Source organism: Dipodomys merriami, unplaced genomic scaffold, assembly GCF_024711535.1.
Source record: "Dipodomys merriami isolate MVZ:Mamm:240054 unplaced genomic scaffold, mDipMer1.0.p SCAF_24, whole genome shotgun sequence".
Lineage (NCBI taxonomy): Eukaryota > Metazoa > Chordata > Mammalia > Rodentia > Heteromyidae > Dipodomys > Dipodomys merriami.
In genome coordinates, this window is record NW_027203826.1 from 6036895 (window position 1) to 6053137 (window position 16243).

General features: G+C 40.6%; 1 protein-coding gene across 2 annotated transcripts in view; it reads left to right on the forward strand.

Annotated features, from left to right (window-relative positions):
* Positions 1 to 16243, forward strand: part of CUNH1orf21 (chromosome unknown C1orf21 homolog) — a 302366-nt gene that overhangs the window by 177687 nt on the left and 108436 nt on the right. For both annotated transcript variants that reach the window (XM_070034215.1, XM_070034214.1), the window contains exon 2: positions 9067 to 9283. In XM_070034215.1, coding sequence (XP_069890316.1) covers positions 9190 to 9283 — 94 coding nt within the window. In that variant the 5' untranslated portion in view covers positions 9067 to 9189. The remainder of the gene's footprint in view (positions 1 to 9066; positions 9284 to 16243) is intronic.

Genomic DNA, 16243 nt, shown 5'->3' on the forward strand with positions numbered 1-16243 from the left:
CAAAACTAATCAAAGATTTCAATTCAACAAGAACAGAGAAGAACACAAAGACATTGATTTTGTAAATGAGTAAGTTTTAGATGTATCTAGGATCCATGGAAGTGAGGAAGCATGTCCATGGAGGTCTGACTGTCCTGTCCATCTCACAATTTCTGGTCTCTAATGGCACAGTGAGAACAAATCAAGTTCTCAAAAATACTGTTGAAATTAATCTTTGCATCACTTTCTCAGGCCAACTATTCAGGTTTCAAATCAGGAATGTGGCCTACTCTGGTCTTGTGTGAAAGTTGGGGCTTTCTAATTCCATGCATGCTTTTCAGATGTGTGTTTGGTTTCTAGCCCCAGAAAAGTAGTGGAGAAATTCATTCAGCCACAGGTTCTCTACTGTGGTGTGTGGTATTAGAGAGGGTCAGCAACAGAAAGCTGACATGACAGTTGCCTCACTGCGCTCACCGTCATTCAGTGTCTTATTGAGGCTCAGCTAACAGCAGTGTGTTGTGCTACATCTCTTGGGGCATGAAATGAAGCTGAGGGTTCTATTTAACTAGCTTGAAGCACCCTCTAACTCTCAAGAACAGCTTTGATCCTTTATTTCCCTGTAGTCTATATTAGTCCACTGCTATTTTGTTTCACTTCATTATACTTAGGAACCTGTAGCCCTATCTGAATGTTAGTTCTTCAAGGTCAGGAGAAATACCTGATAATAGATCTCAACACACAGATTGCCTAGCATATTCTCTAGCCATTATGGAAGGATTGTGACTTGTTTGATCTGACTCAAATGAAAGTGTACTTTGTAGTAATTCATATTTATTCTCCCTTCATCTTTCAGTCACTTTTTGATTTCTGTTCCTTTCCATGTTCTTCTGTCTTTTCTCCTTCTATGTGAGTATGCTGGGGTTAGGTCAGCAGGGCCATTTTCAGAGTCCCCTGGGCAAACGAGTCTGTCCAGAAAACAAAGCAGTGGGCTGATGGGCAACTCCCTCCATTTTGCCTCCCAGATCCACACAGAAGAATGTTGCCTCACATTCTTGAGTACTTTCCTGACCATTTCATTATTTACTTAGATTTTCAATTCAAAGGGAGGAGGGAAAAACACATACCACTCTTAAAATGATTAATTTTTTGGACACTGACAAGGAACTCATACAAAGTTGTCCTAAGTAACATGGTGAATTAGCAGCATGGCTGTCAAGAAATCCTAGTTATGGTTGACTCTTCATGAAAACACAAAATATAGAAGGTTCCCCTTGACATACATTGACAACTTCCCACAAATACTCTCTGTATTCAGAATCTCCAAAGTGGAAGAAGGAAGACAACTCAGTGTCCAAAAAGACCTGCCATTGGTCATGACTTTTGAAGGGCAAATCTAGAAGCTACATAAGTCTCTGGATAGGTCCATATTGCTGTGGGTGTGAGGTTTTAATAAGGAGCTCTTCTACTTGCTCTGAAAAAAAAATGTCAGCAATGCATGGATTAAGATTTACATATACAGGTAAAGCAAAAGTAGGGTTTTGAGGTGACCAATAATGACACAAAGCTCTTACCCTTAGCTTGAAGGACAGTTCTTCCACAATTTTTTTTCTAGCCAGTTCTCTGCAAGAAGCAATGTTAAAATTAATTTATATAAAGAAGAGGAAATAGGAGAGTCCAGCTTATACACAATTGAAGTCAGTAAACTTAGGCCAAAACATTATTGATAGTAATCTTAAGGCCCTATAAGGTTTCTGGAACATTGGGGCTTCAAGCTTGCAGGTACAGCCTGTTGAAAAGAAAGGCATAAATTAATTGAGTCTAAGTGAAACCTGGCCTCTGTGCAAGAGTTCATTTTATCCTTAGTATCACCTCTTGGATATACGTGTACAGGTGGATTAGAGAATCCAAGAAAGAGGCTCAGGCATACAAAACCCAGCCTTGGTCCCAGGCAGGCCTGTGACAGCTAAGACAAAAGCTTGATATTCTTTTTTTTTAATTGTCAAGGTAATGTACAGATGGGTTTCAGTTACATAAGTAAGGCAATGAGTACATTTCTTGTCAACCTTGTTACCCCTTCCCTCAATTTTCTCCTACTTTCTCTCCCAGTTCCCCGCCAAGCTGTACAGATCATTTCCAACAAATTGTCTTGTATATTTCCCTGTTGCACTGGTTCCCCCTTGTCCTTTGTCTCACATTCTGTTGTTCCCCTTCCCTAATTCAAACGTATATACAGTACCAGGGTACCAATATCAAATATGGTAACAACAGAGGATATACCATAGGGGGAAGAACATACAAAAGAAACAAAAAAATCACATAGTACATTACAAACAACAACAAAGAAAAACCTCTTGTGTCCTTGTCTTGGAGTTCATTTCCCTTAAAATCATCTTATATGGTCATTTGTAAATAGCTATTGAGCTATTCTGCTCATCTGCTAAGGTAATCCTAGACATATATGAATTATTGCAAATAAGGGACACCATGGGACACTGTTGGTGGGAGTGTAAACTTGTTCAACCACTCTGGAAAGCAGGATGGAGGCTCCTCGAAAGATTCCACATAGAACCCCCTTATGACTCAGCAATCCCACTTTTGGGCATTTACCCAAATGACCACAAACAAGGCCATTCTAAAGCTACCAGCACAACTATGTTTATCACAGCATTATTTACCATAGCTAAGATATGGAACCAACCCGGATGCCCTTCAGTAGCTGAATGGATCAAGAAACTGTATATAATGGAATTCTATGCTTCCATCAGAAAGGATGACACTGCCCCATTTGTTAGGAAGTGGAAAGACTTGGAAAAAATTATATTAAGTGAAGTAAGCCAGAGCTTGATATTCTTGTGCCTGATCCAGTGCTCTTCCCATTTGCATCTTGCCTGTGGGTCCCCATCTCTCCCCTGGAAATCCAGCAGAAATGTGTCCTCCCAAATAGTACTCATTATCAGTGTATGGCTGAGAGACATCTCTATCCAATTATTAGGTGCACAGGTGTGAGTTTTCCTATAAAGGCAGAAGCCAAAATTCATGTATCTTTGGAGTTAATAGCATATTGTCACTTATTGTATCACCAAATGAATGTGAGAGGCAAAGAACTCATTGAGTGTTAAACCAGCAAACGCAGGCTAACAGGAAGGTTTGGCTTTTCCACATTATCTCCATGTCAAATGTGACAGCTCTTCATGTATTATTTTTAACATTCACAGTGAAATGTGAAATGGTGTTAACAGTAGCCCAAGGATACCGAAGCTTCAGGATTAGAAATCACTTTAAAGCTCCTTTTATCCCCCCCCCCCCAGCCCAGTGGGCTTCTGCATTAACACTCATTACAGCAAAGCTGAGCAGATGGGCAAGCAGACTGATTAGTTATTTATATATATATATTTTTTTTTCCTTTAAGTATCTTAGATGTTTAGCTCTCTCTTCAATAAAAGAAAGGAGATTTTTAGATGTTGTTTTGATTTCCCTTTTTAAGCAGAAGTACAAAGGGAGGTACTTTGCTCCTGATCAGTTAGTAATGGGGCTGAATCCTTTCTTAACTGTAGACTTCAGAACTCTCTGAGTGTCCATTGCAATCAAAATTTCATTTTTCTCTAATCCCCACCTCCAGCCTCAGATATTACATCTATGTTCTTCTGCCTTAGGGTTTCTTTATGGGGTTTATAATTTTAAATTTACTCTTTAGAAGTACTTTTCTTGCCAAGGAAAATTATCAAAAAATATTTTGACTTGATTAATTAGAGGAAAGTGAAATTACTCTAACATTAGGTAAATAGAAATATTTTCCTGTAGTTTTTTTTTTTTAAAAAAGGTCAATTGCTTCTTAGGTATGTTTCTCAAAAACAGATTGCTTATTTTAATCCTTGTATGTTTTATAAAAGTAAACTTTTTGACTAAACTATGCCTTCTGTTCAAAATATGAAGGGAAATTTTTTAAAAAATCATAATTTCCCCCTCTGGTACCAGGACTTGAACTCATGGCTTCACACTCACTTGACTTGCTGGTGCTCTAACACTTGAGCCATCCCTTCAGCCTGTTTTTTTTTGGCTGTTTAATTGGAGATGGAGCCCTTCAGACTTTTCTGCCTGGACTAGCTTTGAACTGTGATCCTCCAAGTCTGTTGAATAGTTATGATTATAGGCATGAACCACCAGTTCCTGGGTCAGCCATCATATCTCACAAAAAGGCACACATACCCCTTGTATGTAATATGTGATATGTGGTTTAATGAACTTCTCAGGCTGGAACATAAAGCTTTTTTGACACAGTAATTTCACTGTGATATCTAAATAGGCTTGAAGGATAGTGTAAGGAGAGGAAGAACAAACACAAATGGTTTCACATTAGTCAATCCTTTAAAAATTCCAATTGGGCTTATAAATTCACTGATGTATGCTATCAAAAGAAGGGGACATACCCTTAAAGGACAGGAGGCCTGAAGCTAGGTTAGCTCATAGTCTTATGGATTGCACTATCTAATTACATGGTAGGGAATTTGTAGAGATACAACCATTTGTGGGAGAGTTTTACACAAAGCCACAGACAATTAATGGAGCCCTATATTTTTAGAGGTGCCTGATGCCTCCATCACACAGATTAGGTAGCTTAAAAAACATCCTCAGTGCCAGGTGCTTGTGTCTCATGCCTGTAATGCTAACTACGCGCGAGGCTGAGATCTAAGGATCTTGGTTCAAAACAGGCCCAGATAGAAGAGTCCCCTTGAGACTCTTATCTCCAATCGTGGAAGTGGCACTGTGACTCAAGTGTTAGAGCACTATCCTTGAGCACAAAATGGCTCTGGGAGAGTGCCCAGGCTGTGAGTTCAAGCCCCACAACTGACAAAAAGAAAAAATCTTCAGTGAAACTTAGTTTTAGAAGCTACCATGAAACCTCAGAGATACTTCAGATTCATTCACACACAGTGGTCTGCACCGTCAAGAAAAAGCATTCTCTTAATATTTGGATAGCAGTCTCCTCATGCTTTTATAGCATCAGACTTACTTCTCTGAGGGCTGTGGTTTCTGAAAGGTAAATGAATAGAGGGTGTGGGTATTTGTGGGGAAAAATAAAGCTAGAGTTTATGGGAATTAAAAGGAACCTGTTCTAGTAGCCTTTAGGTTACCTTCCTGAAGGTCTCTTTGGTTTGAGATCTCAGTGGAGTTGAGGTTAAGGGAAAGACTTTGGAGTAAACACGAAGACTTAGTACACCAGGACATAATAAATTAGACAGGACTCTAGGCATTGACACACAGTGAGACCAAAGGAGGACTCTCTTATGGGTGGAACATAATGGTGCAATGCTTATGTGTCTCTGATCATATAATATTTATCGAAGTGAACTTCAGGAAATGGAAACAAGGGTTTTTTCTTTGTTGTTGTTATTTTTGCTTTCTTTTCTTTTTGTCTTGTTTGTTCAGTTATCTGTCTTGGGGAGGGTAAAATGGGACACAGAAATGGAGGGACAACAGGTAAACAAAAGCAGCAGTGGTAGTCACTAGACACTATGTTGAAAATTAACTATAGAAGCTGTGGGTAGGGATGGGAGGGAAAAACTAGGAGAGAGTGAGAGGGAAGGGGTGACACTGTCCAAAAAGAAATGCACTCTTTATCTGACTTATATAACTGTAACCCCTTTGTACATCACTTTTATAATAACACAAAAAAATTTAATGAAGCCTTAGCATTATAGTAGGCTACAAAGGAGATGCAATTCACAGATGTTTTAAGGGTGATTTGTTAGTTGTGGTCAAGGCTGGAGGCTGACATCTTTCAACAGTCCCTTTCCCAAAGCTGAGTGAGGGACCTGTGGCATGAACGTTCCACTGTTCTATACTTAACCTACAATAGTTGGACTACATTGCTTAGAAACTTATCTTCGAATTAATCTCCTGAACCTTGATGCTGTAGAGAGCTAAAGCAGAAGAGTCTATGTCTTCTTTATCATTCCTTACCAATACCTACCAAACACAAGGCTACGTTAGTAGTTATATTTGTTAGTAGTAAATATTTGATGATTAAATGATCGAATGGACAAGTGCTTCTTGGGTACAGTAAGAAATGTGAGATGTGAAATTACAAACAAATTAGAATGAAAGGGAGCACAGTGAGAGAACTCCCAACAAAGAGGATTGTGCGTTGTCACTTCAAGTTCAAGATCCTTTGGTGACTTGGTTAGTGTTTTCTCTTCTCTGTCCTGTTTTGACTTTGCTTATTCCAAACAGACGGGGAGGTGAGGCAAGGTTCCTCTCACTTTGTTCTCTTTCCTGTGTATGTGTGAGATGGTTTCCCCGTGTTTCCTTTTTGGAACGTAAGATATTCCTGTCTGCCAGCACATACCTGTGACCTTCTATGATGATGCTAGAGATGAGGAAGGTGGGGGTGGGCAGTCACAGAAGCCATGATTCCTAGCAGCCTCCTGTTGGGAGAGTCTTCCTCCTTCTACTTTTAGAGCTGAGTCCCTTCTCCTTTCCCTTTTGCCTCCAATTCTAGTGATATTTCTTCAGGAACTAGGGAAGGCTGACAGAATGGATTTCTACATTACTAATTTAATACTCTTACAGTGTATACAGATCTGGGTCAGAAAGACGTCCTGTGTCTTGTGATCGTTTATTAAGTTGGTAGCAAGTAAGTCTTTTCTGGGCCCTTCCCAAAGCACCAGCAGTTCAGACCTCCCCCCCCCCCCCCCGCCCACCTCTTGATCATCCTAAAATAAGAACAAGCCACAGGTGTGATGGGCCTTTCCACCATCCTGTGCTTAATGCAGGCTGGCCCTCATGTCCTTGCCCTGCTGCAGTAATCCGTGCAGCCTGCAAATGTCTCCTCAGTCGAAAGACTCCACAAAACAGCACTTCCTCTTCCATTCCTGCCCTCATATAGTATAATATAGCCTGCTAGTTTGTGTTCTGTATTGTCATAGGCTCCTGTCACAGTAGTTAAATACTGTATTATGTACAGTATGTAGTGTGTGTGTGTGTGTGTGTGTGTGTGTGTGCATACCAATAGTGGGGCTTGAACTCAGGGTACTCTCCCTTCATTTTTTTTCACCCAAGGTTGGTATTCTACCACTTGAGCCACACACTCCCATTTCTGGCTTTTTGATGGTTTATTGGAGATAAGAGTCTTAATAGACATTCCTGCCTGGGCTGGCTTCAAAACTCAATTGTCAGACCTCAGCTTCCTGAGGAGCTGGATTATGGATATGAGCCACTGGTGCCCAGCCAGTCTCTTTTTTAATATCAACATTTCTCCCCAGCAGGCTCTTGAGGTCTGTACACACTATGAGAAGACTAATAAGTGGAAATGCTGTAGTTTTAAAGACCTTACTACTGAGTAATAGAATTGTGTGTGTGTGTGTGTGTGTGTGTGTGTGTGTGTGTGTGTTGTATGCATGAGAGAGAGAGAGAGCACATGAAAACACCATCAATCTAGACTGTCTCTATGAAGATAGAAATGTGTTAACAAGGGATTTCCTAAGGTATTTAAAAGACATAAGTATTAAATATGTAGGAAAAGTTCTTCCTGTTTTATAAAGTTTATCCAGTCACTCCATTCTTCCTATTCATGATTTAATATAACCATTGATATATTCTGAGGAATTGTGTAGACATGACTAATATCATAGTCATCATTTATATTTATTTTAGTTTATATTTTCCGGGTTTAATTTAAGATCATTGCCTTTTATCTAAACTTATTTATTAGATTAATTAGATTTATTGGGGAAAAATTCTCTTTGGTGGGGTTTTCCTGTTGAGATGATTGTATTTCTATGCCTGTAGAGGTCCTGAGTGCTGTAAGGAGGGCTTAAGGTCAGAAGTCTTGTAGGAAGAGAAAAGTAGCAGCTACATTTGGTAACACCATCTGTGAGATTTGAGAAACATCCATGTTCACAGCAGGGATTTATGTGGTGTGGGTTACAAGACGCTTCCTTGACTCTGAGGTTTTGTGGTAGTAAGTGGGGTTGGGGCGGGGTGGGGGGATGAGGCTGTATTAGGATGGCAGAGATGAAAGAGTGAGTGGAAAATACAGTCAAAGGGGCCACCCAGAAGACTGAAATTCACCATCTACAGAACTGCTATGGCTGGAAAAGGCTAGTGACAATATGAAAGAAAAAAGAGCATGTTGGCCATAGCAAACCCTGAGAATTTGGGCAGCCTCTTTCAGTGGGGCAAGGAAGGTAAATTCATTGTAGCCAACTTACTATGACCTCTTTATGGCTTATCCATATTCCTTCATGAAAGGTGTGGCTGAGGCACAAAGGCTAGACCAAGAATAATTTCATTTGCTTTTCTTCTTATTCCTGCTTTTTTTTCTTTTCGGGGTACTGGAATTGAAACTTAGGGTATTATGTTTGCTAGGCAGATGTTCTACCACTTGATCATATCCTATCCATTTTTTACATCAAGTCTAAAGCTTTTTGCCCAAGTTGCCCTTGGACCATGATCTTCCTGCTTCTACCTCTGTGTACCTGGGATTATAGGCAGGAACCACTGTCTCTGGGCCATATTACTGAATTTTCTACTCAATCCTGAAAACATTCAACTAGCTACACAGAAAGTAAGCAAAAGTAAATTTAAGACTTTGCTCAGTCTTCTTCCTTTGTCTTTCAAAACAATGTCACCTCAGGCAAATTGAAATAGGGAATTTTTTTCACCACCAAATGGCAATATAAAACCATCCATGTTCTAGTCTGACAAAGAAGGTTACTGAGAAGAAAATTTGGAAGAAAATTGGAAGAAAATTTGAGGGACTTCAAGGAGCTAGCCTATAGGGTAGGATGGGAAGGAGGAAGTATAATAGTTATGCAAGAAAATAAATACGTATTTCTCTGTAGCTCCTCAAAAGTCCCCTCTCAGTCCTGTGTTGGGGGTGAGGGGTATGCCTTCTGATCTTGTTTCTTGAGTAAGAAGGAAGAATGGGTAGTATGGCACTTCCTTCTTTGTCCCTATATCTCATATACAGTATCAGCACTGGTTATGCAGACATCCCAGTGTATGCTGGCCACCAGCACAGAGTGAGCAATGCAAGGTCACTGGTGCTGCTGGGCCCCGTTCTGATCCAACTTTCTCTTCTTGCAGGTGCACACACCTTGACCGACACTACAGCAAGCTGGATTTTCTTTGCATTTAAAGAAAAAAATGTGCCCGTGTCTGTAGAGATGATTTGCAGTTCAGCCCGGCTGAAGCTGACCGAATGAGACTATGGGCTGTGCCTCCGCTAAGCATGTTGCTACTGTTCAAAATGAAGAGGAAGCCCAGAAAGGGAAGAATTACCAGAACGGAGATGTGTTTGGAGGTGAGATCTGGCACTCTGTGCCCTGGACTAACAAGGCAAAGGCCTTTCACTTTTGTGGCAATGAATTGTAGTGATTGGTAGCATATCCTGATAGGGTATATGGGTGATGAGACCTGATGGAAATCAGGCAGACCCTTTTATGTTGCATAGTCAACATCAAACTTTGTGCAGAGAGACTTGAGGGAAGCTCATGGAAATGTTCTTCAGCAATCAGCCTGTTAATCAAGCTTTAAAAATCAATTTGTTTTAGGGGCTGGGAAGTTGGCTCAGTGGTAGAGCACTTGCCTTGCATGCCTGAGGCCCTGGGTTCGATTCCTCAGCACCACATAAGCAAAAAGAAAAAAGCCGGAAGTGGTGCTGTGGCTCAAGTGGTAGAGCACTGGCCTTGAGCTGAAGAGCTGAGGGACAGTGCTCAGGCCCAGAGTTCAGGCCCCACAACCGGACCAAAAAAAAAAAAAATCAATTTGTTTTAAATAGGTACATAAGACAGTCGCTACAAGTGGCCTGGTTGGGAACACTAAGACTCTACCAAAGTAGAGTGAACAGGGCTTATTCATGACAGAGTGAGACCTGTTTAAGGATGGATAGAGTAAACTGTGTATTTTCACATTCAAAGACTCAAATCTAGTGATGATTCTAAATGACTCTAATCTCTCTAGTATGAAGTTTACAAACTGTCAGTGTATCAGGTCTGTCAATCTTTGCTTTCACACCATCACCAAAGAATTTTTAAATAAAAATCAAGGCCAGGCAAGTGTAGCTCATATTTGTAATCCTAGCTAATGAGTAGACTGAGCCCTGGGAGACTGGTTTGAAGCTAGACCAAGCAGAAAGTTCTGTGAGACTCCATCTCCAAAATAACCAGAGTCAAGACCTGGTTCAAGTGGTAGATAAGCAGACTTGAATGAAACAACTGAGCATTAGTGTGAAGTCCTGAGTTTAAGCCCTAGAACAACACACACACACACACACACACACACACACACACACACACACACACACACACACACGCGCACACACACACACACACACACACACATGAACAGACAGACAAAACACCAACAACTAAGGCAGCCTTTGAAAATATGAATGTCTCAACTTAAAAGTTGAGAAAAGAAGTTCTGGCTACCCTGGCTCTTCAGTCTTCAGGTAACAATAAACCAATGGCTTCTAGGGAACTGTTGACCTTACCCTGTAGATGTTACTAATCCCAGAGCCCTGTTTGGCACTGCCCACCTGACCACTTACCAGCTTTTGAGTTTGTCCCTTGGAAGATCAAGTCTGCTCTGATGAAGCAGGCATATGTGAACACAGTTACAGTTAGTCTAAGCGGCGAAGGATTCCGATTTTGCTGAACAGTTTCAACCATTCTGACTCCTCCTTGACACTGGGTAGCCCTCTCATTTATGAGAACTGCCTCTTCAGCTTTTACTGACTAGGAAACACCATTGAGGTAATGTTTCCTTGAGTTGTACCATTCAGTCACTATCAAACAATACCATTACTTGTCCAGTGTCTAGCTTCAGTACTTCATAATGGTTGTTCTGGTCATTTGGGGCAGACTGGGAATGCTGAGTTAGAATCTGTGTTGTGTTAAAATGTGCTAGGGTGCAGGAAAAGGAAGATTCGGGTTTGTTTTAAAGAGATACAATTGTTTCTGAGAATAAATTGACCTTTCACGGTGACTACCTATAGAATTTAGACCTGCAGAGAAAAATAATGGATAGATGAGCATCTCAATGAAACTTGATCTAGAACAGTGAAATCATGATGTCTGGGAAAAGGGCTAATTGAAACCAGAGTCATTACTGTCACCATTAAACACTTACCTCTTAAGACAAAATAACAGACTAGTTCTGTGTCATGTTCCATCATTATTATTTTTACAATAGAGCTGCCATGTATGAACTGTTGCCATAAGTTGGACACCATGAAGCATTTACATTCGTTTTCATGTTGAATAATCACAACAGTACTGTTAAATATGTGCCATCCCAATTTTGCATCTCTAAGGGCTGCAGCACCGACAGACTATCTGGTATAGGGTTGCCTGGCTACCAGTTAACAGCATCAGCATCTCTCAGACTTGATTCTGCCTCTCTTTCTCCATGTCATTTCCTGGTGCCTGGCTGTCTCCTCTGGGTCACTCATCTTTTAATGTTATACTGTGTGTAAGGCCTTTTACTAAATGCCATGGAGATTACAGAAGCAAATAATCCACAAATCTTGCTTTCTAGGACTCCAGGAGAGGATAAGGAAGTGATTCAACACAGAACAAGCCAAATACCAGAAAAGGAAAAGAAATCCATTGTGATAAAAATCAGAGGGATAACATGGGGAACTTAGCATGCAGAATCAGAGCTGATTTCTTACAGAGGTTGCATCTGAACCTGGCCTTCCAGGGCTGGAAGAATCTAAACCTGTTGGATGAAAAAGCTAAGTAAGGAAAGACTAGGAGCAATGTGAAACTTACTCAAGAATTATGAGTAATTGAGTTTAAGCTAGAGAAGGCTAAGTGTTAAACTATAGAAAACTAAGTTACAATATTTAGAAAGATCATCTTAAGGGCAAGATTGGGTGATACTTTAATAGAGTATACTATACTATACTTACATTCTGCTTAGCAGTGAGGTCACCTAACCATTTTATGATTTAGTTATAATTTGGAGAGCCAGGATGAGTCTGTTGCTCTAATGGACCAAACATACCTTACAAATGTTAACGTCTGAAGACTAGCCTTTTACTAGTTAACTGTGGCTTGTATTATACATCTCTCAATTTCAAGAGTGAGCATCTATTTCTTGAGCCCAAGTTGGTGATCACATGGGGTGGCATTGTTCCACTTAAGGCTCAGTTTCCTGGTTGTCAGAGTCATAAGCCAGTAGGGGCTACACTGCCCTTCCACAGAAGGTCAAGAGTGTGAGTCACATGCAGGATGCCTTTGAAGCATGGATTTTGAGCTGTCGCACTGTCACTTGCATCTTCATTTTACTAGCCAAAGCAGGTGGTGATATGCAGAAAGCTGAAGTGAAGAAGTAGGAAGTTCACTCTGATAATGATGTACATCCAGAGTTGAGAATTGGAATTAATCAGCCTACTCCAAGACTGTCATGTCTTTTTTGTCTTGGTGGTCCCATTTATTCCATACCCATAAAGTGTAATTAAGGAAAGCCTCTACCAAATTGTTTTCATCCTTCCAACACTCACTGAAGTTGTATTTGCTCTAGCATTCATGATCTTGTTAGTTCATCTAACATAAACATTTGCAGGTTCATGGGATGATGTTAAGTAACATCATCAGAGTGAACAGAACTTTATCAAGTAGAAATCTTTTCTAGCTCTGTCAGAGCTCTGGAAATAAGATGGACAAAATCTAAGATCAAGATAAGTGACTACTCCAGATATTTCTGGATGCTAGAGTTTAAATATGAAAAAGGAAAGTCCTATCTAGGATACTATACTTATATTAGTTTGCAAGAAGTTTACAGAATCCCAAGATGATCACAGATGGAGGCAGGTGACTAGTATTTCTGGCCCATTTTAACCATTTGATATTGTTGTCACCCATTGGTCCAATGATCTGTTATTGAACAATAAATTACTTCAAATTCAGTAGCTTGTAACCGCACTAATTCGTTATTTCTCATGATTCCATGGGATGGCTGGAGTCCATTTGCTATTCTCCCCTGGACCCAGTCACAAAACGAATTTCAGCTGGACACCACTGCCTTTAATGTCCCAAGACCATTTTTCCGAGCCAGGTAGGCATACTTTCACATAGTGTCTGCCATCCATGGGAGGAAGTAGAAATGTTACTTTTGTTTCATTGAGTTGATCAAAGCAAGTAACAAGACCAGTCAGGGAGTCAGAGACTCTCCATCTCTCAGTGTCTGTTTGGAGGGAAGAATTCATTGGCAGATACCTTTGGAGATTGGTACCATACCCATTGGAGAGGCAATTTACAATTCCATGACTGCACATTCTTTTTCACTGAACAGAATGGCCTCATTCGCTTTTTAAAAGTTAAATGTTTTAAAAATATTTTGAAAATGTTATTTCAACATATTGGAGATTTGCAGAATCTGTGAAGGGCAGCATATTTGGGGAGAGCTCTGAGTGTGAATACATGCTCATATTTGATTCTTTTCCCAAAGGTGTTAATTTCATAGTGTCTGAAGACATGCTGGGGAGCTATAATATTGATGTCTTTACACAAATGGTAATTTTTGCTTTTATGATGCAACTTGGTCTCCATAATGTTGGGGTTATTTAGAAGACCTAGCACTACAAATGCATGTGATAGAATTTCTGTAGAACTCCACCATCCAGAATCAAATGTTAGATGGGTATCCAGACTCCTAGATTTCAAAGAAATCAGGAAATCATCAATGAGGAATTTTATCACTATTATTTACCTGTACATTTCCTTTTACTGAATGCTGAAGTGCCAGATCAAAATCCACTTTAGCTGGTGTGGCCTTTTCAGAAGTCAAATTTTGCTAGAAAGGCACATTTCTGTATTGGAATTTCTTTCTCTCAGTGGTCAGGGGAGATGTAAATAATAGTGAGATAGTCATTCTGAGGACAGCTGGGCACATTGCCAAAACAAGTTTGCAAAAGATAACCAAACAATGCTTGATAGGAAATGTACTCATTACCTTGCTCATGTAACTGTAACCCCTTTGAACAGTATTCTTACAATAAAAAAATGTACAAAAATAAATAAATAGATAGATAGATAGATAGATAGATAGATAGATAGATAGATAGATAGATAGATAGATAGATAAACCAGCAAATTCAAATGATCATGAACTAGTTAAGCAAGTTGTAAGGAAAGCCAAGTGCCTACTGGACTTCTTTCAACAGTCATTCGCTTAGAGTGTTAAGGTAGAACAGAGTCAGATCCTGAGACCATCATCAGATTTCTAGCCTAGCCCCAATGTGGGAAAAAAAAATAACAACTCCACATGGACTTTCCCCTTTGCTCTTTTGTTTCGATTCTCCCATTATTGCAGGTTTTAGACTTGAGCTGCTTTGGGCTCTTGCAGTTCCCTGGACTTCTGAGTCTTACTCTTTTCTAGCATCAGTCAAGGTTGTTATAACCTGTCACCTGGAGGATGGCAGGGTCCCTCTAAGCTGTCTCCAGTAGTCTTCCTTATGATCCAGTTGTTCTTTGCTTGTGTTTGCTGTTCAAAATTTTTACTTGGTTTATTAACTGAATTTTTGCATCACTGGGTTGCTTTTTCTAAAGTTTTCCTCTGCTTGTGTTCATTCTTGTGCTGCAGAACTTTCCAGATGTTTCTAGTTCTGCAACAATGAAATTCCAAATCCTCTGTCAAGATGCAGGAAATCTGAACATGGCCCAAACCATCCTGGTTTCATCCTCTGTCCCTTCTAGCCAGCCTGGACCACTCACCTTGCACCTTCATCCTGTGTAGGATGTGACCTCACTCCTCATAAGCCCGGTAGCCACCATCACATAACCACTGCTGGGTATGACCCTCTCTCCTGCTTGCATCTCTTTATATCCTGCTTGCTTTCTAAATGTAGACGGTGATGTGAGGCCTTTTCTAATACCTGTAGAATCTCTTTGCATGTACTCACATGTTTGATGTATTTGCTTAGCGTCTAGTCTCTTTCTTATGTTCTGGTCAGCTCTCATCATGAATGGAAGAACATACTGGTCCCCAGAAGGGATCTCTATCCCAGCCCCTTTAGCTGTCTCCCACTTCACTTTCACAGTCATTTCTTCCTCACACTCTTTCTGGATCATCTCCTGGGAACGAACATCAGTATTTCCACCTTGTACTTCCTCGGTACATTTCTATTCCTGGTCCATTTCTTATATACATTTTTGTAACCAGATTTTTATGGAATAACTGGGTAGAACTTGTAAGAATTGCAATCAACGTACAAATTCATTGAGGAGACTTGGCTTACTCTGTTCATACATTACAATGCGTTTATTGAGATCTTCTGCAGTGTAGTTGAATAAACTTGTGTACTTTTCACATGAATGCAATCATACAGGTGCACGCGCACGCATACACACACACACACACACACACACACACACACACACACACACACACACACACACACTGCATTGCCCAGTGTCTGATACAGAAAGTACTTAAGTTATTTTCTTCTTTGAGTGGCTTCTGGGGTGTTTGGATGAGTGCGGACTTAACAGGAGAGGCAATGGAGGGTTGCGAGCTGTCTTAAGCAGCCAGAAGCAAGTGGACAATGGAGCCATTTTTCACTTTTATAGCCAAACTGCAAGAGAACAGAAAGTCAGTTCTCAGAGCCATCACAGGGACATGTGGCAGGGCAGGGCAGGGCCAGGGATCCATCCTGTTTCCTTCAGTTGCCCTCTTGTGTCTCTTTAGTTGCTTGGTGTCCTCAGGAGGAAAAGGAAAATGAACCCGGCCCTGGAAAGGCAGGGGAGAAGCTGTGGGATCCTCCCAGCCTTCTGGTGTCATTAGGTGACAGACAGAACTGGAGCCATAGGCAAAGCCACTTGGTACAGAGAAATGCTTTACAAAAGTGGTAACCCAACAAGAGTGGAGGTGGCATGTTTCTTTGCCCATAACAAGTCTCTTCAGAGTAACATTCTCCTGCAGACATCACAGATATTCGGAATAATGGCTGCTTACTAGGATCCTGGCTGTTGTGACAGAACGTAGCATAAGTACCCACCTGGTAGTATCCATCAGGCTGTGCCCACCTAGTGCGTCAGATCATTTAAGCTGCCTTGGAGAGACCATCCTACCTTCAGCTTCTGTCTGTGGCTGTTTCTTTTGCCTCAGAATCATTACAGAGTCAAAAAACAAAACTATTGGACTCACTGTTGGACTTCAGAGTTTATAAGGTATGTTCATATATAGTTATTATCTTAACTACATAGGAGAGAAAATTGAAGGTAGAAAACTGGGTCTGTGGGTAGGTTTGACAGTG